Raw genomic sequence first — 22,608 nt, 5'->3', positions numbered from 1 at the left:
ACGAACCCGTGTCCCCTGCATCGGCAGGCGGACTCTCAACCACTGCGCCACCAGGGAAGCCCCAACAGTTTTCTTTTTTAACAATATGCCTCCTAATGTTGACTTATTATGAAAGAAAATTAAGAATTCAAGTCACCAACAGCTACTGAGCAACTGAGACTATTTCATTTTAACATGTTAAGCAAAGAAATGAACTGCTCTGGATCTCAACATTGATGTTTATTTGCTATGAAAGGAAAAGAACATACGTCACATAAAAAACACATAACATTAAATTTACCAGCTTAACCATTTTTAAATGTTCAGTTCAGTAGCATTAAGTATATTCACATTGTTGTATAACAGGTCTCTAGAACTTCTGTCTTGCAACACCAGAACTCTACACCCACTAAATACTGGTTCCGTCTCCTCCCACCTTGGTAACCACATTTGTACTTTCTGTTTCTATGATTTTGATTACTTTAGATACTTCATATGCGTGGAATCATACACTATGTGTCCTTTTGTGACTGGCTTATTTTACTTAGCATAATTTCCTTGAGGTTCATCCATGTTGTAGCATGTGACAGGATTTCCTTTTTTTCTTAAGACTTCCATTATGTTCCATTGCATGTATATATCTCATTATTCATTTATTTGTTGGTGCGCATTTGGATTGTTTCCACATCTTGGCTATTGTGAATAATGCTGCAATGAACATGAGAGTGCACATATCTCTTTCAGATTCTGATTTCAGTCCTTCTGGTTATACCCAGAAACAGGATCAGTGGGTCATGTGGTAAATCTATTTTTAATTTTTTGAGTAACCTCCATACTGTTTTCCACAATAACTGCACCATTTTACATTCCCACTAACAGTGCACAAGAGTTCCAACTTCTCTCTGCATCCTCACCAACACTTGTTTTGATAGTGGCCATTCTGATAGGTGTGAAGTGATGTCTCATTTTGGTTTTGATTTGCATTTCCCTAATGATCACTGATGTTGAGCATCTTTTCATATGCTTATTGGACATTTGTATATCTTCTTTGGAGAAATATCTATTCGATTCCTTTGCCCATTTTTTTTCTCTGATGCATGTCACTAACCTGGTGACTGACTATGCCATGAGGGCCACAGTCAGTGAATAAGGTCAGCAGCTACTCTTTGAGGACTCTAGCACAGTAAGACAATGGCTGATACCCAAGCATGACTCTAGCCTCGATCCTTTGCCCGCTTTATAATCAGGGTTTTTTTTTTTTTTTTGAGTTATAGCTATTCCTTATATATTGTGGATATTAACCTTTGTCAGATGTGTGATTTACAATTATTTTCTCCCATTCTTTAGACTATCTTTTCATGCATTGTTTCCTTTGGCATGCATAAGTTTTTAAGTTCGTGGTATAGTCCCATTTGTCTGTTTATTTTGTTATTTGTGCTTTTGGTGTCATATCAAAGAAATCATTGCCAAATTTAAAGTCCTAAAGATTTCCCCTATGTTTTCTTCTAGAAGTTTAATAGTTTAGGTCTTTAATCAATTTTGAGTTTATTTTTGTATGCAGTATAAGGCAAGGGTCCAACTTCATTGTGTTGTATGTGGACATCCAGTTTCCACAACACCCTTGGTGTTCTTTCCCTACTGTTTAGGCTTGGCACCCTTGGTAAAAATCATTTGGCCATATATGCAAGGGATTATTTCTATACTCTCTATCCTGTTCCATTGGCTTATATATCTATCTTTATGCCAGTACCACACCACCTTAATTATTACTGCTTTGTAGTATCATTTTGAAATCAGGAAGTCTGAGTCTTCCAACTTTTTTTTTTGCAAGATTGTTTTGGCTATTCAGGGTCCCTTGAGATTCCATATGAATTTTAGAAATTTTTTTCTATCTCCACAAAAAAATACCATTGGAATTTTGATAAGTATTGCATTGAGTCTGTAGATTGCATTGGGAAGTATGAACATTTTGATATTAAGTCTTCCAGTCCACAAGTATGCGATGCCTTTCCATTTATCTGTAACCTCTTTGAATGTTTTTTGACAATGTTTTGTATTTTTTAGTGTACAAGTCTTTCACCTCCTTGATTAAGTTTGTTCCAAAATATTTAATTCCTTTTTGAGTCTATACTAAATAGGACTGTTTTCTTTTTTGGAGGGGTTCGTGGGCCTCTCACTGTTGTGGCCTCTCCCGTTGTGGAACACAAGCTCCAGACGTGCAGGCTCTGCGGCCGTGGCTCATGAGCCTAGCTGCTCCGCAGCATGCAGGACCTTCCCAGACCGGGGCATGAACCTGCATCTCCAGCATCAGCAGACGGACCCTCAATCACTGCGCACCAGGGAAGCCTGCAACTGGTTTTTGAGTGTTGATTTTTGTATACTACAACTTTGCTGAATTTGTTTATTAGTTCTAACAGGTATTTTTGTAGAATCTTTAGGATTTTCTATATATAAGATCATGTCATCTGGAAATGGAGATAATTTTGTTTCTTCTTTCCCAATTTTTATGCCTTTTATTTCTTTTTCTTATCTAATTGCTCTGGCTAGAATGTCCTGTACTATGTTGAATCTTTGCCTTTTTCCTGATTCTAGAGGAAAAGCTTTCAGTCTTTCCATGTTGAATATGATGTTAGCTGTGGGCTTTTCAAATATGGCTTTTATTATGTTGAAGTAGTTTCCTTCTATTCCTAGTTTGTTTAATGTTTTTATCATGAAATGGTGTTGAATTATGTCAAATATTTTTTCTGCACTGATTGAGACAATCAAGTTTTTATCAATGTGGTACATTACACTGATTGATTTTTGTATGTTGAACTATCCTTTTTTCCAGATATAAATGATGTATGATCATAATGTATGATTCTTTTAATATGCTGTTGAATTCGGTTTGCTACTATTGTGTTTAGGATTTTTGTGTTACTGTTCATCAGGGATATTGATCTGTAGTGGTTTCTGTTGTTGTTGTTGTTGTTGTGTCTTTGTCTGGTTTTGGTATCTGGTAATGTTGGCTTCATTGAACACTCAAAGGGAATGTTCCCTCCTCTTTTATTCTTTGCAACAATTTGAGAAGGATTCGTATTATTTCTTCTTTAAATCTTTGGTAGAATCCTCCAGTTAAGCCATCTTGTCCTGGGCTTCTCTTTGTTGAGAAGTTTTTGATTACTGCTTTAAAGAACTGTTTGTATTCAGCATAGTTACAGGTCTGTTCAGATTTATTATTTCTTCATGCTTCAGTCTTGGTAGGTTGTATGTTTCTAGGGATTTATTTATTTCTTCTAGGTTGTCCAACTTGTTGGCTGATGATTGTTCATAGCAGTCTCATAATCTTTTTTATTTCTGTAACATCAGTTGTAGTGTCCTCTCTTTCCTTTCTAACTTCATTTGATTTTTCATTTTTTCTTAGTTAGTCTAGCTAAGCACTTGTCAAATTTTTGATATTTTCAAAAAAAAATCAACTCTTGCTTTTGTTGATTTTTTCTCTATTGTTTTCTTCTTTCATTTATCTCTGCTCTAGCCTTCATGATTTTCTTTCTTCTACTCATTTTGGGTTTAGTTTGTTGATTTGAGAACTTTCTTCTTTTTTTAGTGTAAGTATTTACCACAATAAACTTCTCTCATAGCACTGCTTTCACTGTATCACATAAGTTTTGACATATAGTGGTTTTTATTTCACTTGCCTCCAAATATTTTCTAAATCCCCTTGTGATTTCTTCTTTGATCCAGTAATTGTTTAAGAGTCCATTGTTTAAACTACAATGACATACCATCTCACACTGGTCAGAATGGCCATCTTCAAAAAATCTACAAACAATAAATGCTTGAGAGGGTGTGGAGAAAAGGGAACCCTCTTGCACTCTTGGTAGGAATGTAAATTGATATACCCACTATGGAGAACAGTATGGAGGTTCCTTAAAAACCTAAAAATAGAACTACCATATGACCCAGCCATCCCACTACTGGGCATATACCCTGAGAAAACCATAATTCAAAAAGAGTCATATACCACAATGTTCACTGCAGCTCTATTTACAATAGCCAGGACATGGAAGCAACCTAAGTGTCCATCAACAGATGAATGGATAAAGAAGATGTGGCACATATATACAATGGAATATTACTCAGCCTTAAAAAGGAATGAAACTGAGTTATTTGTAGTGAGGTGGATGGACCTAGAGACTGTTATACAGAGTGAAGTAAGTCAGAAAGAGAAAAACAAATACCATATGTTAACATATATATATATATATATATGTATATATATATGGAATCTAAAAAGTGAAAGAAAGAAAGAAAGAAAGAAAATGGTCAGAAGAACCTAAGGGCAAGACAGGAATAAAGATGCAGACCTACAAGAGAATGGACTTGAGGATACGGGGAAGGGAAAGGGTAAGCTGGGACAAAGTGAGAGAGTGGCATGGACATATATACACTATCAAACGTAAAATAGATAGCTAGTGGGAAGCAGCTGCATAGCACAGGGAGATCAGCTTAGTGCTTTGTGACCACCTAGAGTGGTGGGATAGGGAGAGTGGGAGGGAGGGAGATGCAAGAGGGAAGAGATATGGGGACATATGTATATGTATAACTGATTCACTTTGTTATAAAGCAGAAACTGACACACCATTGTAAAGCAATTATACTCTAATAAAGATGTTAAAAAAAAAGAGTCCACTGTTTAATTTCTATGTATTTGTGAATTTTCCTGTTTTCCTTTTGTTATTGATTTCTAGTTTCATTCCTTATACATACATGGGCTTTTGAAAGAGACTTGATAATACCAGTAAAGAATATCTTTACATTTCAAATGGCTTGCTCAAGTCTTGTAAATACACGAGCAACATAGTCAATATCTGTAATAATCTGAAGCTATCACTTCAAGGCCAAAGAATTATGAACTATATAGGTACCAGGATTTCTTTAAAAGACTGAACCAGAAGAAAATGGCTTAAAAGTCAAGAGTTTGACACTTAGCAACATTTAATAATTTTTTTACTCACTGTAAAAAACTACAATATATCATTGGCCTTATTATTAAAAACACATTCAAATACTACAACAAAACGTTAAAAAATAATCTCCAGCAACAAATGTAAGTAAATATTGTGCTGTCAGTACAGTGCCACTAGCCACATGTGGCTACTGAACATGAAATGTGATCAGTGCAACCAAGGAAATGATTTTTAATTTAATTTAATTTTAATTTAAACAGCCACATGTAACTAATGGCTATAATATTGTACAGTTCATCTTTAGAACAAGTGAAGTAATAGACCCTCATTTTTCGATGCTGATTTATCACATTTAAATTAGAGCATTCAATTTTTTGAGGAGAGAGATGGGGTAGAAACATGCTGTGGAATGACACAGACACACTTCATTGCAATCAGAGAAGAGTAATGGTAACAAAACTGGAAACTCTATCAACTCAGAATTAGGTTAAACGAACTTAAGGTAACTTTGGTGGGACAATGATAAGTCATATAAGCATTTAAGAATGCAATGATTGGAAGAACGATTAGGTTTATTTTGAAAGTTTCCTATGCGAAGAATTAGAACCAAAAGAAAAGATTTCTAATGTGTGTTTCCTTATTTAGAGGAGCCTCGTCCTAAGCTGTATGGATTGACCTTTATACTGATGTTACAGTACTATAATTTCACTTCCTCTCCCTAAGAAACACAGTCCAAACAAAGAAATCACCCTGGAGTAACAATATTTCCACTCATGTGACCTCAAGTATATTAATAGAAATGGAGGATACTTTTATTCTGAGAGGACAGTTTAGAGACAAAGCTTATAAAGTCATTTGAGGTCCTCTGGAGAGGATCTCATCTCATACTTTTAAGATCAGCAAGAACCAGGGTTGTAGGGTCTGTACATTGACATAATACTAGTTGGTTTTTCTCAATGAGTTTGTGGGTTTGGACTGTGATCTCTGATTCTTACTGAAATCTAGAGAAAAACTGTTTACCAAATTTCAAATAATTATCTTAAGCACAAAGACTGTTATTATGATTTCACTAAGTTTCCTCCTACATTTCACATTTTCTGTAAACTTGAATCATTTAGACTGCTCCTTTCCAGGCCTTACATTTCTTAAAATCAAACTATGAATGATGATGTTTTGCTGTTCTGTCATCATACTCAGTACTGGAAACAATCTTTCAAATTTGGTTTCCTCTTCATAGTAGCATTATTCACAATATCCAAAAGATGGAAACAACCCAAGTGTCCATCAACAGATGAATGGATAAACAAAATGTGATATACACATAATGCAATGGAATTATTATTCAGCTTTAAAAAAGGAAGGGAATTCTGACATATGCTACAACATGGATGAACCTTAAAGACATTATACTAAGTGGAATAAGCCAGCACAAAGGACAAATACTATACAATTCCGCTTATATGAGCTACCTAGAATGGTTTAATTCATAAAGACAGAAAGTAGAATGGTGGTTGCCTTGGGGGAGGGGAATTATTGTTCAATGGATACGAAGTTTCTGTTTGGGATGATGAAAAATTCTGGGGATAGATCAAGATGGTGGTTGCACAATATTGTGAATGTCATTAATGCCACTGAATTGTACACTTAAAATGGTTTAAATGGTAATTTTTATGTTACGTATATTTTAACAATAATTATTTTTATTTTGTTTCCTCCTACCTTGGATTTCATTAAACCATCCTTGCAGTATAAGTGAGGTCATCTGTAGAGAATGGCTGGTACTGGCTTTTTTTGTATTTTTCCTCTAGCAAATGTAGTTTAAGAACATGTTAATCTGATTTCCAATCACATAATCAGGTGGATGAACATTATCAGTGTTATATGCAGTAGTCATGTCCCAGGCATCAATAATACCCACATTGAGATCCACAAAAACATCCCTCATGATAAGATTCTGAATAGAACCATGAAAGTCACTAAACATCTCTGCATTTTGAGACATCCCCCTGGTGTTTTCAGTTTTCAGGATCATCTTGGTCTCTGGGCTTCACAAGAATAGATGTTCAATGGCCTTTTGAACATTGATGGCCCTACGGATAAAGATTTTGATGGGGAGGGGTCTGAAGTGCTGACCGAGAGTGATGACAATGGCTGTGTCATTGTCTCCTGCTACCCGGTCAATTTCCCATGGGATATAATTTTCATCCTTCACTGAGAACAGATTTTTGGTAATAAATGGATGACCATGCTTTTTCCACTGAATCAAAATATGTCTTTCAGCATCCAGAAGCACATGTGTTTTAAAGATCCCAGCTCCATGACGATCAAAACATTTTAAGGCTGATGGGAAAAAAAATCAATAAATCTTTTAGCAAAAGGAAAATAATGATATAATTTTTAAATGCACGTATTTGTAAAATTCTAGCCAAGATCACTTCTAACTCTAAGAGCACTGCTGCCTGTGGGAGGAAGGGAACTTTAACAGATGCATTCAAATCTTAACAAAATTTTGAACTTATTATCAGCATAGAGAAAGGGGAAGAAAATGTTAATATTTGTGAATGAAGAAAATAAAATTTAACTTTTCATTAAAAGCCCAAATCCAAATATTTGGCAAATTTTGAAAAATAATAAACGTCAGGAAAGGGAAGCAAAGAATTCTATAAAAATAACCTCTGAAGGCAACTGTAGTTTCAAAGTAAAAATAAAATACATACTTTTTAACCACTTTTGGTAAGTAGTGAATCCACTGACGCAGTGTTGAATCTCCCATGAGGTAAATAAGTTTTCTCTTCAAGCAGTCATTTATATTTTTTGTTTCATTTAACTCGATCTGTTTGCAAAATGCTGCAATCCACCTTCTTTTCACAGTATAACCGCTGGGAAAAGGAGTCTTCCTGCCAAGCTGACAGTTTGTTTCTATGTTCTCACTCTCTGGCAATAAAAACTCCCACAGTCAGCAACTTTTATTATCACAAATTATTTCAGAAACACTTTCCTCATTTTATTCCTCTTTTTCCCCTTTTCCCTCCACCCTTCTCTGTCTCTGCCATCCTCTCTTCCCAAATATTTATTTAATAAGTTCATGTTAAGGGATGAGTTAAAATTTCTCACTTTTGAATAATCCCAATAATGAATGGTATTTCCTAGACTGGGGTTAAATTTTTTTCTTTGTGCATTTGTAATGTTTCCCAGGGCTTCATCTTGTCCCTAATGTCACTCAGTTGTGAGACAGCTAGCCAAAATCAGGGGGAACTATGTGGTGGCAAAAGAGCAGGACTCGGTAGCCCAGCTGAATATCATACCCATGACACTGGCCAGGGGGGGACTGGACATCTCCTCCTCCTCAAACTCCTTATCCATGCAGAAAGCTTGAACACCTTTACAAAATGACTATTACACGTTGTTTATTTTGTATGTATTAGAACCATGTTTTCTAGTTAATAGGAAAACTCCTTCAATGTTTCTTTCTTGTGCCCAGAACTGAACTTAATATTCTGTGTGGTCTGATTAGTGCAGAAAAAGAGAGAAACATTCTCTGCTTATTCTGAATATTCCACTTTGAAGTGGCCTAAGCTGAAGTCACTGACTCATATCAAGCTTTCCATCCATGTGTGGCTCAGGCCATTTTTTATTTTGCCACTTAAAAAACACATCTTTTTTTCATCTACCTACATTGTTCAGATTTGGGGTATATGTTTAGGGACTTAAGTTTATCCATATTGAATTATATCAGGTTTATAAATGGCTCCTAAAATAAGTCTGGCACTGTCTTATAAGAAACTGCCTGACTTTACTAGAAATTACTGTCCAGGCAAGAGAGAAACCACAGGGGTGTTAAGAGGACTCAAGTGGCTTCAAGGGTCAAAGAACTTTCTTTGGTGTAAATGTTGGGTATGGACAATGGTTGCCATGGCAGAGAAGGGATCTGTCTTTCCCATAGACTGTGAGCTTTAGGTCTGGGTTCCTGATCCATTTATATCTCCACAGGATTTAGCAAAGTTCTTTGCCTATAGTAGGTCCTCAATAAACATGTGCTAAATATATGAGAAAAGGGCAATGGATAAATGCATACCCCATTGACTGTTAAAACAGAAGTAATTTGCTTTTCTGAAGTTGACTTTACTTTCAGGATAGCAGAAACATCACTTTGATAAGTGAGATGGCTTTGTATTGACCACTGAAGTTTATGTGATAAAATTTAAAATATTCACAGGAATTGCTAGTTCATAGAACTTTAACTGAGATGGTTTGGCTGAAAGAGAGATTTTCTAGCTCTGTAGTTCATTTGAGACATTTTCACCAGTATCCAATTATTGGCTTTTCAGGAACAAATCCCAAATTGAAATACAAGTACAAATAATCTGTACATTTTGAGAGAAGGCAGCTGAAATGAAGGGTTACCTAGCCTTTTATATCTGACTCAAGATGAAAATTGGTTTAAATTGATATGAAAATATTTCCAAGAATAAAACCCCTTCTGCAAAACCCAAGATGATTAATATTATTTATTCCAGGAAATGAAAGATTGAAATGGTTAATGTTCAAGAAATATCTCTTAAAGTAAGAATGTCCTTTAAATGGATAAATTATGAACACAATAGACTTGTTACATGGCAAGACCTTGATGGAGGTAAAGTCCTTCATTATTTCAAGCCCCATGTTGGAACTTCAAGAAATGGGAAAGTAAAATAGCCTGATAGCTGTCCAGACATTAAAGTAAGAATGAATCATGGGGGACTTAGAGGGATCAAACCACTCTCAACTCTCTACAAATACTTTTTTCTTTATTTTGATATATTTTAGATATTTTGCAGGAAATAGACGGGCCAAGATTCTATAAAACTGTTCTCCTACTGATGACAAGAATGCAGAGATCCAGAGAGTCACTCACCTTCTTTGTGCAATTAATCAAATATATAGCTCTTTGATTTTACCTTCCAAATGATTTTCTACCACAAGCCACCCTTTCCACATTTACCACTCGTAGTAATTCAGTCCTTCATGGACATTTTCTTAGGCAGGTACTTCTCTAACTCGACCATGCATCAAAATCATCTAGAGTGCTTGTTACGACTCAGATTGCTGGGTTTCATCTTCAGAGCTTCTGATTCAATAGTTCTGGGCACTTGAAGAGATCTCTGTACTTCCACGGTCATAGCAGCATCATTCGCAATAGCCATGATATGGGAACAATCTAAGTGTCTATCAATGGATAAATGGGTAGAGAAAAATATGGTTTATATGTACAATAGCCTTAAGAAAGAAAGTCCTGCCATTTGCAAAAATATGGATGACCTTGGAGGACATTTTGCTAAATGAAATAAGCCAGATATAGAAAAACAAATACTGCGTGATCTCACTTTTATGTGGAATCTACAAAATCTGAACTCAGAGAGTAGAAACGGAGAGTAGAATGGTGGTTGCCAAGAGTTGAGGGTTGGGGAAGTGGGGAGATGTTGGTTAAAGGGTACAAACTTTCAGTTAGAAGATGACCAAGTTCTGGGGATCTAACATACAGCATGGTGGGTATAGTTAATAATAATGTATTGTATACTTGAAATCTGCTAAGAAAGTAGATATTAAGAGTTCTCACCACACACACAAAAACGCAAATTATGTGAGGTGATGGATATGTTAATCAGCTTGATTTTAGTGATTGTTCTACAACGTATATGTGTATCAAAACAGCATGCTGTACACCCTCAATATATACAATTTTTATTTATCAATCATACCTCAATAAGCTAGAAAAAAATTAGTTCTGGGGCGGGGTCCACAAATTTGGGTTTCCAACAAACTCTCAAGTGATGCTGAGGCTGCTGATACAAGGACATTACTTTGAGAACTATATCCTAGATTGTTATAATATTGTCTTTCTGCCCCTTTGGGTTATCCCACCTAAATACATCCTCTGTGCTGCCTGTTTTATTCCCCTACACCAAATCTTTCCATGACTTTCCATCATCAACCTGCAGGATAAGGACCAAGGTCCTCAACTAGCATAACACTTCCTATGAGTATCTACTTCTCCAGCCTCTCCTCCCTGCACTCTCCTTCACAAATCCCCCCAGGAGTCTATTTTCTGTTCTCTGTTATCTCCTTGAGACCTCACTGTGCCAGGGCCTTGAAATATTATAGTGAATAAGTAGGTCAAATTTTATTCACTATAATATTTCAAGGCCCTGGCACAGTGAGTTTCACCTCAAGGTATAGGTCTTACCAATTAAGATGGTCACTTTACTGATCAATCAAATTCATTTCATCAGAATGAAATCCATCTGGGGGAAAGAAGGACTTCCAGGCCCAGAGCCACAGAGATCTCCAGGAGGGACAAAGGACACATTTTCAAAAATTGAGAGGGATTGCTGGAATCACAGGAAAGGATTTTTTTAGGTCAAGTGAAAAATATTTTCTTTATCAAGGGCATCTGAGGGCTGGAGAGCAGAGAGGCTGGGGTATCTGGACAGTGATGGCTGCATAGAGCGATGGAGTCATGAGAGACTGTGCTATAGCCTACCGACTTTGGAATAGGGGATAGAGGTATTCCAGTTCTGACTCTGCCACTTACTAGACGCTACCTACTCTGGCCAACCATAGTCGCTCCAGAGTATCTTACTGAGGCGCTTATCAGACCTCTATTTGGCACAAATTAAAATTTGTCTCAGTGGAAAACTTGAACTTTAAAACTTGAAACACTGATTCTTCTACATCCGTTCCAGGTAAGGTTGAAGTTGACAAAAGAGACCAATAGCCAGCTACCTCGTAAATTTTGTTACCAAAGCCAAACTTTGATGGGACCTTAAAATTAGGATTAAAAATATGTACTCATGGGGCTTCCCCTGGTGGCACAGTGGTTGAGAGTCCGCCCGCCGTTGCAGGGGACACAGGTTCGTGCCCCGGTCCGGGAAGATCACACATGCTGTGGAGGGGCTGGGCCCGTGAGCCATGGCCGCTGAGCCTGCGCATCTGGAGCCTGTGCTCTGCAACAGGAGAGGCCACAACAGTGAGAGGCTCGCGTACCGCAAAAACACAAAAAAAAACCCTAAAAAAACAAAAAAAAAATATGTACTCATGGTATAAAGGCATTTATTTCAATGTGTCTTGTCTTAGTATTGAGTGTGCTTGTGTATCACATTTCAGAAGGGGTCCATAGTATTAGAAACATAACAGAAATGGAAAGAATTGTCAACAACTTGTTGCCTGTGTGATGTGTTCTCATGTGATGCCCCTTGTTTATTTTCCCATCATGATTTTCAATAAAACTCTTAAATTAAGAAGAAAAAAGACTTTTTTAACTTTGAAGAAGTGAGTGTCTGAGGAGGTAGCATCTGATTCTGCAGCTAGGGTTGGGAGAGAGAACCCTGGTAGGAAAATGTATTTACTTTGTGACAAATGAGAGAGAAACAGGCTAAGTCCCTGGACTTGTGGGAAAGAAAGATGCCACAGAACCTGGCGTGGGCCTAAGAAGGGGCACGAGAGCTTAGTGATAGTGAGAGTTCTTGGATCCAGAATCACCAGAAGCCAACTGTTCCTTGTGTGGGCACTAAATCACCTTTGAGAAGACTGAGATATCTACTTCCATGCATTGGGGGTGGGGGGCGGGCAGGGGGGATGGAGGCGGGGGAGAATAGATGGTTTGAATAGAGCAGGGGATCCAGGAAGTAAATGTGTCTTTTGGGAAGTAAAATGGGGTCAGGCAGATTATTGTCATGAACATAGCTCACTTGAGAAGCGTGATTAGACCCAAAATACAGATCTGCAGATCTGCCAGACCAGGGACTTGGCATTTCCTGAGAGCAGCCAGGAGAGTGTGCAAGGAGAGCTCCTCCAACCCAAGCTGCAAGGAGGACCATCTCAAGAGGGAGCAGATGTGGCCAACAAGGAATGTGGAATCAGCACAGGTAGTCTCTGCCCATAGAGTTAAGACATGGCTCTCAGACCTTCAAGACAGGAAGGTCTCTGTCTTTGCAATTATTTAGGCCTTTATGTCTCCATGATTATGTCTCCTTTAGTTTTCAGTAAAATATTTATTTGAAAAAGTCCAGCCTCTTTTGGCTGAGCCATAGGATAAATGGATTTTTTCACACCTTGACCAAGAAAACAAAAAGAAGTAAAGGTGACCTAGGAGTGGAAAGGAAATCCTGTAGCCAGGTAAGGTCTCTTGTATCCTACCCCCTCCCCTTGTGTCATCATAATGTTTGAATTGGACTTGAACTTGAATTTCCAGGATATTGTGATATCCAACTTGCTCTTCTCGAAAACCAAGACTTTTCTACAGCAGCATTTACCAAACTATGGAACCACAATCCCTGAAAATGATCCATTAAACAGGTGGTCCAGGACTTCCATGGCAGTCCAGTGGTTAGGACTCTGTGCTCCCAATGCAGGGAGCACAGGTTTGATCCCTGGTTGGGGAACTAAGATCCTGCATGCCGCGCGGTGCAGCCAATAAATACATAAATAAATAAGTGGTCCACAGTCAAGTAATTCTGGGAAATGTTTTGTGTTCCATCTCACTTGAAGGAATAGAGACTAAAGTTAAGGGATACTCCAAGGCTCTGCCTACTCGCCTGACCTCCTTTCTCCCTCTCTTATTGCATTCCAGCCTCCCTGGTCCTCCTCATGGTTCCTGGAACATTCTAGCATGCCATTGCTTCAGGTTCTATTCCTCTTCCTGAAATAGTGTTCCCCCCATAATTCACAAGGCTCTCTTCTTCACTTCATTCAGGTTACTGTTCAAGTGACCCATCCTCAGATTGGTGCTCAAGACAGGTCTTACCTGACCACGCTTTTAAAATAGCATTCACCATCACATTCAGATCTCTTATTCTGATGACTTTATATTACAAATCTATTTGTTTATTGGTTTGTTGTCTTTCTACCCAACTACAATGTTAAATTCTCAACACCTAGAGCTGTGTCTGGAATATAGAATGTGCTATCTATAAATTGAATGAATGGTGAAAAAATAGTTACAGTTATTGCCTCACAGAGCTTACAATTTAACAGAGGGTATAAAATATATATCTGAAATTTAATAGTGTAATGAGTATTATGATTGGGGAAGAATAGAATGCAGTGGAAGAGTATGAGACTAGCATTTTACCCAAACATAGAGGAAATGATGTTTAGATGAAGGCTTGTGAAATGCCAGAGCTGAGAGACACCACAGTCCGTTTGTGAAATTAAAGGAGTTCAATTTGACTGACAGAGAGCAAGGCAGCAGAAAGGTGAGATAAGGGGCTTCAGAGCTAGGTAAGTCCTTGTAAACATATTAAAGGGTTTGGATTTCATCCTTAGAACAATGGGATCATATTAAGTGTTTTGAGCAAGTAAAAGTAAACATTAGTCTGGGTGTGGAGTGGGTAGGAAGGAAACAAGGCTGTGAGAAAGTAAACATCTCTGGAGATTGTTATAATAACCTAATTGAGGTAGAATGATAGTTTATACAAAGATAGAGGCAACAGCAATAGAGTGAAATGGCTTGGTTCAGGAGATACTTGGGAGGTACAATTCACAGGATTTGGTGATTCATTTGATGTAAAGGGTGAGGTAGACTAAATAATGATAGCATTCCTTCCCCTTGGGTTTGTTGTTTGTTTTATTTTTTTGTTGTTGTTCTTTTTTGTTGTTTTTGCATAGCATCCATTAACACTCTATAGGATTGGTATTCCATGGAACACATTATAGAAAATACTGGTCTCCAGAAAATTCCTATCTGGAAGTATTACAAACTCTGGAGAACTATAGACCTACATGAATTGCTTCATTGGTTGTACTCCTTTTAGCAAATAGCTCAGGATGAATAAAACCACAGTTGTAGAGGTGACCTGTATGGGACCCTGTGAATATATTACCATCTGCACTGAATCTCTGATTATAAACTAGTCAACATAAGGGAGCTTGATTAAGAAAAGTTATTAGGCAGTGTTGCTCTGAAACTAAGTCTCCCTCTTTGTATTGATGATTGTGTTTGAAGGCCCGTTTACCTGCGGAAAATGATCCATTCTTTCTCTCTAAGATAGGAAATATTTGCATTCCTGGTGGTCACGTGGGTCAGTGCCTCACAGGGAACACATGGAGGCTTCACGCAGTAGAAGGCTTCCTGGTCGCGATAGTGCAGGTTCTCACACAGTTCAGCATTTGAATTTAAAACCAGGGCGCAATCAGTATTGACATGGGAGGTGCCATTGGCAAACTGGCCTGTGAACATCACCCTGTCATAGCCTCAGTTCCTTGCCCTCCAGAGAGCCGACACCCCTTCACTGGGGAGGATGAGCAGGACAGACAGAGACACCCGGACCTCCCAGAACAGGGTGAAGCTGACAAGGTAGGTGCCATTGTTGAAGTCTGTCACCTTTCCCGAAGCGCCTGCCTTCAGGGCTGGGCAGGACATCCTGGCCCTCAGGAAATCCCCGTCATATTCCTTCCTGCGTCCCAAGTGGTCCCTCACCTCCAGCAGGACGTCTAGCTGATCCCCCCTGCAGTATGTGTCTTGAGGGCTGAGGAGGGTGGCTTTACTGTGTGTGGCGCTGGTGGTGGAGCTCACGTGGGAGAAGGGTCTGGGTGGGATCAGCTGGTCTAGCTTCTCCATGATCCCCTTTATTCTCAGCTCAGTCTCTGTTGGTGAAAATTCTGGATCCAGTGGTGCTTCTGGGTAGAAGGACTTTCTGAAGGTGTTCCAATGATTCAGAGAGATAGGGTTTCTCAAGCTGAACAAGAACTGAAGTACTAAGAGAAAAGGGTTATATTATCAGCAAATAATATGGCCTGTTTTTCAACATAAATCATTATGGTTTAGTTTACATACATTTCAGTAGATGCAATCACATATCAAAAATGGATTCTAACCAGTTTTCAGTTTTGGAATCACAGGATTAATTTCCATGAAATGTGACTTCCTGTACTGCCAGCTGATGATTTCTTCTAGAAGTCATTGGCTTAAAAATTAAATATATAGAATAATTATATACTATTTAATGATTGGATTTTTGTGTTTCCCTTCACCATCTCCTTATCTGGCCTATTTTTCTTTATGCAAATCATATAGCCATATTATAGACAATATGGAAAACAACATATTTTAAAAAATATGATCCTACATAAGCTTTGCTATCTTTATAGTATTTTTTAATTATTATGTACTTTCTTTTTCCTTCTATACATATATTTTATCTAGTTGTAATCATACTAAAAATATAGTTCTAATACTTTTTTGCAGATAATACCATGGTTTATAAACGTTTTAATATTGTTACATACGTTTCATGATCATTTTTAATGATTACATGATACTCCATCAAGAGGATGTAAAATGGGTTGTGTGGCCAATGATATTGGACAATTGGATTATAGCTATTCATCTCCATTTTACATCACATTTGGATATTTTCCAACTTTTCATGTACAGGATTACTTCCTTATGATGAATTACTTCCTTAGGATGGATTCCTAGGGATGGAAGTACCAGATCATATATTATTGAATTAAGTTATCAATCAACCAAAGTAAAAATATAAACATTTTTATTCTTCTTGACTGTCAATTGTATTCTCAAGAGTATATATTGCCACCAGCAATATGTAAGACTAGCTGTCATGCCACACCAGTGTCTCTTTTATCATTGCAGCAAAGTGTAAGAGTTATGTATAATGCTCCTTAACAAGAGTACTGAGAGACATATTTAGTCATATCCAAAGTTTGTTTAGCTGACAATGAATGCCATGAATTCACCTGGACAATGAGGTAATTGGAGGAAATATTACTACCAATTTAAGTCTGTTCAGGTCCCAGGAATCTCTCAAGCTCCATGGAAGTACATTTAGCCATGGCCTAAAATGACATAGGTGAAGCTGGGTCTGGAAACCACCCCTGTTTGTTTCTTAATTGGCTTGTTTGTGTTTGGCTTTGTTTTGCTTTTTAAGTCGACTGCTGTTTAATATTTATACAGAAAGGCTTGAAGCCCAGGTGTCTTATTTCCCCTGTCATAACTATAGTCAAAGATTTTTCTGGAACAAGATATTTAGTTATGCCAAAACAATTATATAACATCACATATATCATATTCTAATAATTGGATTGTTGCCTGAATAAAAGAGTCATACAAAATCCATTTTCTGACTGAGGAGTTTGGATAGCTGTCTGCTCACCAAGAGAAAGGAGTTGGATATCCCAATTAAGTCTCCCTTACAAAATTCATCACTTTAAATACTGGTGGTTAAATTATAAAACATTGTCATTAAAACCATTTGCAAGGGCAGGACAGGAATAAAGAAGCAGTCGTAGAGAATGGACTTGAGGACACGGGGACAGGGAAGGGTAAGCTGGGACAAAGTGAGTATCATTGACATATATACATTACCAAATGTAAAATAGATAGCTAGTGGGAAGCAGCCACATAGCTGAGGGAGATCAGCTTGGTGCTTTGTGACCACCTAGAGGGGTGGGATAGGGAGGGTGGGAGGGAGATGCAAGAGGGAGGAGATATGGGGATATATATATATATGTATAGCTGATTCACTTTGTTATAAAGCAGAAACTAACAAACCATTGTAAAGCAATTATACTCCAATAAAGATGTTAAAAAATAAAATAAATTATTTGCAAATGTGACAGGTGAAAATGGAGACATACTATTGTTTTAAATTACATTTATTTTAATACTAGTGTGTTTCAACTTTATTTTCCCTCAAACACTGGTTTTACTAATATATCTCTTCTCTTCAATATGGTGTATTTCCTTTGTTGATTTTTTAATTTTGATTTCAATGTTTTTTAAATTTCTCGGTTGACATCAATTCTTTATATAACAAACATCTTAACATTTAGTCTCTCAATTTTGCAGAAAATATTTTATCAGTTCATATCTTGACATTTTTAAAAGTATTTAAATTTATAGTTAAACCACTGAAAAATTCCTTTGTGACATAATTCTATTGCTTCTAATCTTAGACGGTTCTCCAAAATTTCATTATCTAAGTATTCAATTCTATTTTTTTAAACAAGAAAATGTTTATTTAGTGGATAAAAATACACCATCAATTTTGAGAAAATATTGGAGAAATATTTTGAGAAAATATTTGTTCTATAGGAATTAGCACTACTGGAAAATCATGAAAATACATCACTTCAAATTATAAACAAGTACATTTGTACTAAGTTTATCAGGTACAAAGTGAAGAGAGAAATCGACTATTTTATTAAGGAAAAATCTGGTCAGCCAAACTAGATCACTTAGACTACCCAAATTCATTCTAATTAGATTTAGTTAAATTAGTAGGATAATTACATGTTTTGAATTTATTTTTACATTTTATTACATTATTGTCATCCTTTTTTATTATCATGTATGATCATAATTTCACTACCTGGTAAATAATTGCTTCCAAAAAATTTTTTTCTCTTAAATAGAATAACAATTTTGTTACTTCTTATTAAGATCATAGCATATTTAAATTAACAAATTAAACACCTAATGGTTTGGTTAATATCTACCTATGAAATTTTTTTTTAAATAACTGGGTTGCCCGTGCACTTAATGAACTGGTTGACTTCAGGACTGATAAAGCAGACCTTGTCAGAGGAGTCATGAAACTGACTGTTGGCAAAGTACTCAAAGGCAAACCCAATAATATGGTCACTGAGCCAGGTTGGAGGATCCAATAGTGAGACATCTGTTTGCCACAGCAGACTGTCCATGTAACTGAAGACTACTGGAGCAATCTTGTACTGACTAGAGGTGCTTCAGAAATGCCAGAAGCTGCCTCAGTCCTCACCAATCCAACCAGCCTTCAGGCACCTCTGTATTGGTCGGAAAGCCGGAAGTGGGTTTTAGGGTAAACAAGTCTAAAAGCTTAACTTTGAATTAGCCTGTGTACATGAATTCATGCTTCATTCTGTGTTTTTCCTCATACCTTTCAATGTGTGTGTATAAACTAAATGAACTAAATGCTTTAAAATATTTGGAAAGTTAACCAGAAAGCACACTTGTAATGTATTCAAACAGTTGTGATTGTACATATATATCAAAAGTATTAAGTAAGTAGATTTAGATGAAGAACAATCAAGTTACCTGTGAAATTATTAAGAGAGTTCTACTACCAAACATGAACTCATGCCATATTACTATTGGTTTTCTACTCCTGACTATACATTTTCAGTTTTACTCCTTTATTTTCTCTCCTCTCCTTTCTTCTCCTTTCCCCTCCCTTCCCCTCCTCTTTTTTCCCTCCTTTGCTCCCTCCCTCCTTCATTTCTCTTTTTTTCCTTCCCTCCCTTTCTTCTTCCATAAAATATGTAGTGAATCCATGCTATGCACCCTGTATTGTGTTAGCTGTGGAGACATGTGGAGACAAAAGCAAGACACACCCAATCTCCCCTTAACAACAATTTTATATTTTAAGTTGGAAGACTTAGATGGAAATTGGGAAATAAAATGAAAAATTACAGTATTATTAACAATAATGATTAGCAAATGTTTTCTATGCGTTGATGCTGTTCTAAACTTTTTAATTGTATTTTCTAATTTATCCTCACAACAACCCTATGAAACTAGTAGAACTGCTTCCCCTCTTCTACAGAAAGTGAAACTGAGGCCCTGAGAAAGTTAAATAACTTGGCCAGGGATGCAGAGCTAGTAAGTGGTGGGAAGTGTGATTCAAAAGCAGGGAGGTGGGCTCCAGAACCTGTAGTCTTAACCACTAAATTGTACTACACACTAGAGAAGTTCTTTGGTTGACAAGAAGGGAATAAATTAAACAGCTTAGCTGGTTTATTTTGACCATAAATTTTTAATATATATGTATTTTGTGCCTTTTACATAAGTATAATTTTGACATAGCTTAGCAGTGAAACTTTCATCTTGATGTGGTTACTATGGGTTGTTTTACTAAGTTTTAGTTCATTTTTATCTTTTAACGTATGGAATCCAGTTCTGCTTGAAAATATGCTCCAAAATTTGACTGCGGGACTAGAAGGTGTTTTGGCTACCAAGTAGATTGATCAAATAAACCTTCCAAATAAATAGCTTTTCAGATGGGTTTGGCAAAGGATACGTGTGTAGTAAAGATAAATTTCATGTTTAAGCAATTGTAGACTCTTCCCTCGGGAGAAGATGGTTAGTATTGCACAGCTAGCATTTCCCACGGCAATTTTGAGATAAATAAGGGAATCTTTCAGTGTGGGAACTGATGTGCTATCTACAGCTACAGCCCTATCTAAAAGCTCATATTTCAGATTCTACAGATAGATGCTTCAGTTTCCATGTGTGTGTGTGTATTATATATGTATCAAGTGGTTTCTAATTTTTTTTCACATGAAAATGTGCCAAATTATCCTAGAGGGGAAAAAAAGGGTTCTTTGTATATTTTGGATAACAGTTCTTTGTCAGATATATCTTTTGCAAATACTTTCTCTGTCTGCAGCTTTTCTTCTCATTCCCTTGCCTTTCATAGAGCACAAGTTTTTAATTTTAAAGATGTCCAGATTATGAATTATTTCCTTCATGGATTGTGCCTTTGGTATGATATCTAAAAAGTCATCTCCATACCCAAGGTCAGTTAGGTTTTCTCCTTTGTTATCTCCTAGAAGTTTTATAGTTTTGCATTTTACATTTAGGTCTATGATTCACTTTTAGTTAATTTTTGGAAAGGGTGTAATCTCTGTGTCTAGATTTATTTATTGTTTTTGTATGGATGGGTGACTAGTTGTTCCAGTAACAGTTATTGAAAAGGCTGTCTTTGCTCCATTGTCAAGCATCAGCTGACTTTATTTATGTGGGTCTGTTTCTGGAGTCTCTTTTCTGTTCCCTTGACTTGTTCATCATTCTTTCACCAATAATATCATACTGCCTTGATTACTGTAGCTTTATAGTAATTCTTGAAGTCAGGTAGTGTCAGTCCTCTGACTCTGTTCTTTAATATTGATTTGCCTACCCTGGGGGTTTTGCCTCTCCATATAAACTTTAGAATCAGTTTTTCATATTTTATATGACTGGATTTTGTCATTCTTTTGTCTATCTAGATTCAATCAAGTGGATAGAAAGATCTACTCTACTGGTTCTTATGGTAAAGATACTCTTTGCCCTCTTTACTGATGGTAATAATAATTTTAATTTAACTAATTATTTCTGATTAATTATGAAAGGAAGTACACAATTATTATTTGCAGCTGATATGATTATATACCCATAAAAACCAATCTAGTGAAAGGAACAAATGTGTAAACTTATTATTACAAAAAGTGAATAATTTGAAAGATATATAAGTAGAACTCCATGGGCATCTAAAAGAGATTGCTGCAAACTTGGCCTCAGACTGTTAAAAATGGCTTCGTGAGGGGAAAATGAGAATTATTGTTTAATGGTCACAGAGTTTCTATTTGGAGCAATGAAAATGTTTTGGAAATAGATAGTGGTGATTATAAATGTTATTAATGCCATTGTACTATACACTTTAAAATGGTGAAAATGTTGAAGTTTTATGTCATATTTAACCACAATTTTTACAATTAACAATGTAATGTACCCAACATCATTGAATTATATACTTTAAATAGATGAATAGTATGTTATGTAAGTTATATCTCAATAAAGCTTTTTTTTTCCTTAAAGAATTGCTTCACGGGGACTTCCCTGGTGGTACAGTGGTTAAGAATCCGCCTGCCAGTGCAGGAGACACGGGTTTGAGCCCTGGTGTAGAAAGATCCCACATGCCGTGGAGCAACTAAGCCCATGCGCCACAACTACTGAGCCTGCACTCTAGAGCCCGTGAGCCTCAACTACGGAGACCACGTGCCACAACAACTGAAACCCGCATGCTTAGAGCCGGTGCTCTGCAACAAGAGAAGCCACCACAGTGAGAAGCCCATGCACTGCAATGAAGAGTAGCCCCCGCTCGCCACAACTAGAGAAAGCCCATGCACAGCAATGAAGACCCAACACAGCCATAAATAAATAAACAAATAAATAAATAATTTTTTTAAAAGAATTGCTTCACACAGCTGACGACATTTGATTCTCAAAAGATGAGAGGAAGATTACTAAATAGAGAAGAGGAGGATTTTTAGGCAGAGCTATTCTTGGCACTGAGATTTTTTTCCTTTCAGAAAAAAAACTTTACCTTTACTACATATCTGTAAACTGTGGCCATACGTCCAGAACCATTAACCTTCCATCAAAAACAATTCTTTGAGTCAAGAAGGAAATTAATGTCAAAAAGAAAAGAAAAAAGAGCAAAAAGTCTAACCTAAATATTTAAAGGGCTTGGAGCAGCTCTGAGGAACAAACTAATAAGCAGAATCAGTCATCCTGGTTTCCTTCTTTCTGACAATGGTTTTCATTAATTATAGCTATGCAATTCTGCTTCCTGATTTCTTTATAAAAACAAATATCCTAAAGTTCTTATGTTAAAAAGATCCCAATAACAACCAAATTAAAGGAGAGTCTAGGCTAACAGATGATAAAGACATTGTGGAAGATTTTGAAGAACTGTAACTTATTCTTCTTGACATGGGACTTCCAGAGCGGAGTTTTCATCTGATTACTCAGGGCTAAGGTGTGTTTATTCTTGGTTTTATTAGGATTCTTGTTTTCAGGATTCACTTCCCAACACTGGGTGCTTAATGATTGAGGAGACAAACTCTGAAGTTAAAGAGGTGGGGATCTTCTCCACTAGCCAGA

General features: G+C 36.8%; 1 protein-coding gene and 1 non-coding gene across 2 annotated transcripts; both read right to left on the bottom strand.

The window, feature by feature from the left end:
* Positions 1-1,074: 1,074 nt before the first annotated feature.
* On the bottom strand, positions 1,075-1,204 carry LOC115844934 (small nucleolar RNA SNORA3/SNORA45 family). The gene has a single exon (XR_004036267.1). It is a non-coding gene; the product is annotated as a small nucleolar RNA SNORA3/SNORA45 family (small nucleolar RNA).
* Positions 1,205-6,732: 5,528 nt separating this feature from the next.
* Positions 6,733-15,327, bottom strand: LOC115844786 (NXPE family member 2-like). The gene is given in 4 exon segments (XM_060304359.2): positions 6,733-7,268; positions 7,647-7,854; positions 9,528-9,597; positions 14,921-15,327. Coding segments are annotated over 4 exon segments (1,221 nt in total).
* Positions 15,328-22,608: the final 7,281 nt, after the last annotated feature.

Source organism: Globicephala melas, chromosome 8, assembly GCF_963455315.2.
Source record: "Globicephala melas chromosome 8, mGloMel1.2, whole genome shotgun sequence".
Taxonomy (NCBI): Eukaryota; Metazoa; Chordata; class Mammalia; order Artiodactyla; family Delphinidae; genus Globicephala; species Globicephala melas.
Note: the sequence above shows the minus strand (reverse complement) of the source record. Positions and strands in the feature narration are given on the sequence as shown.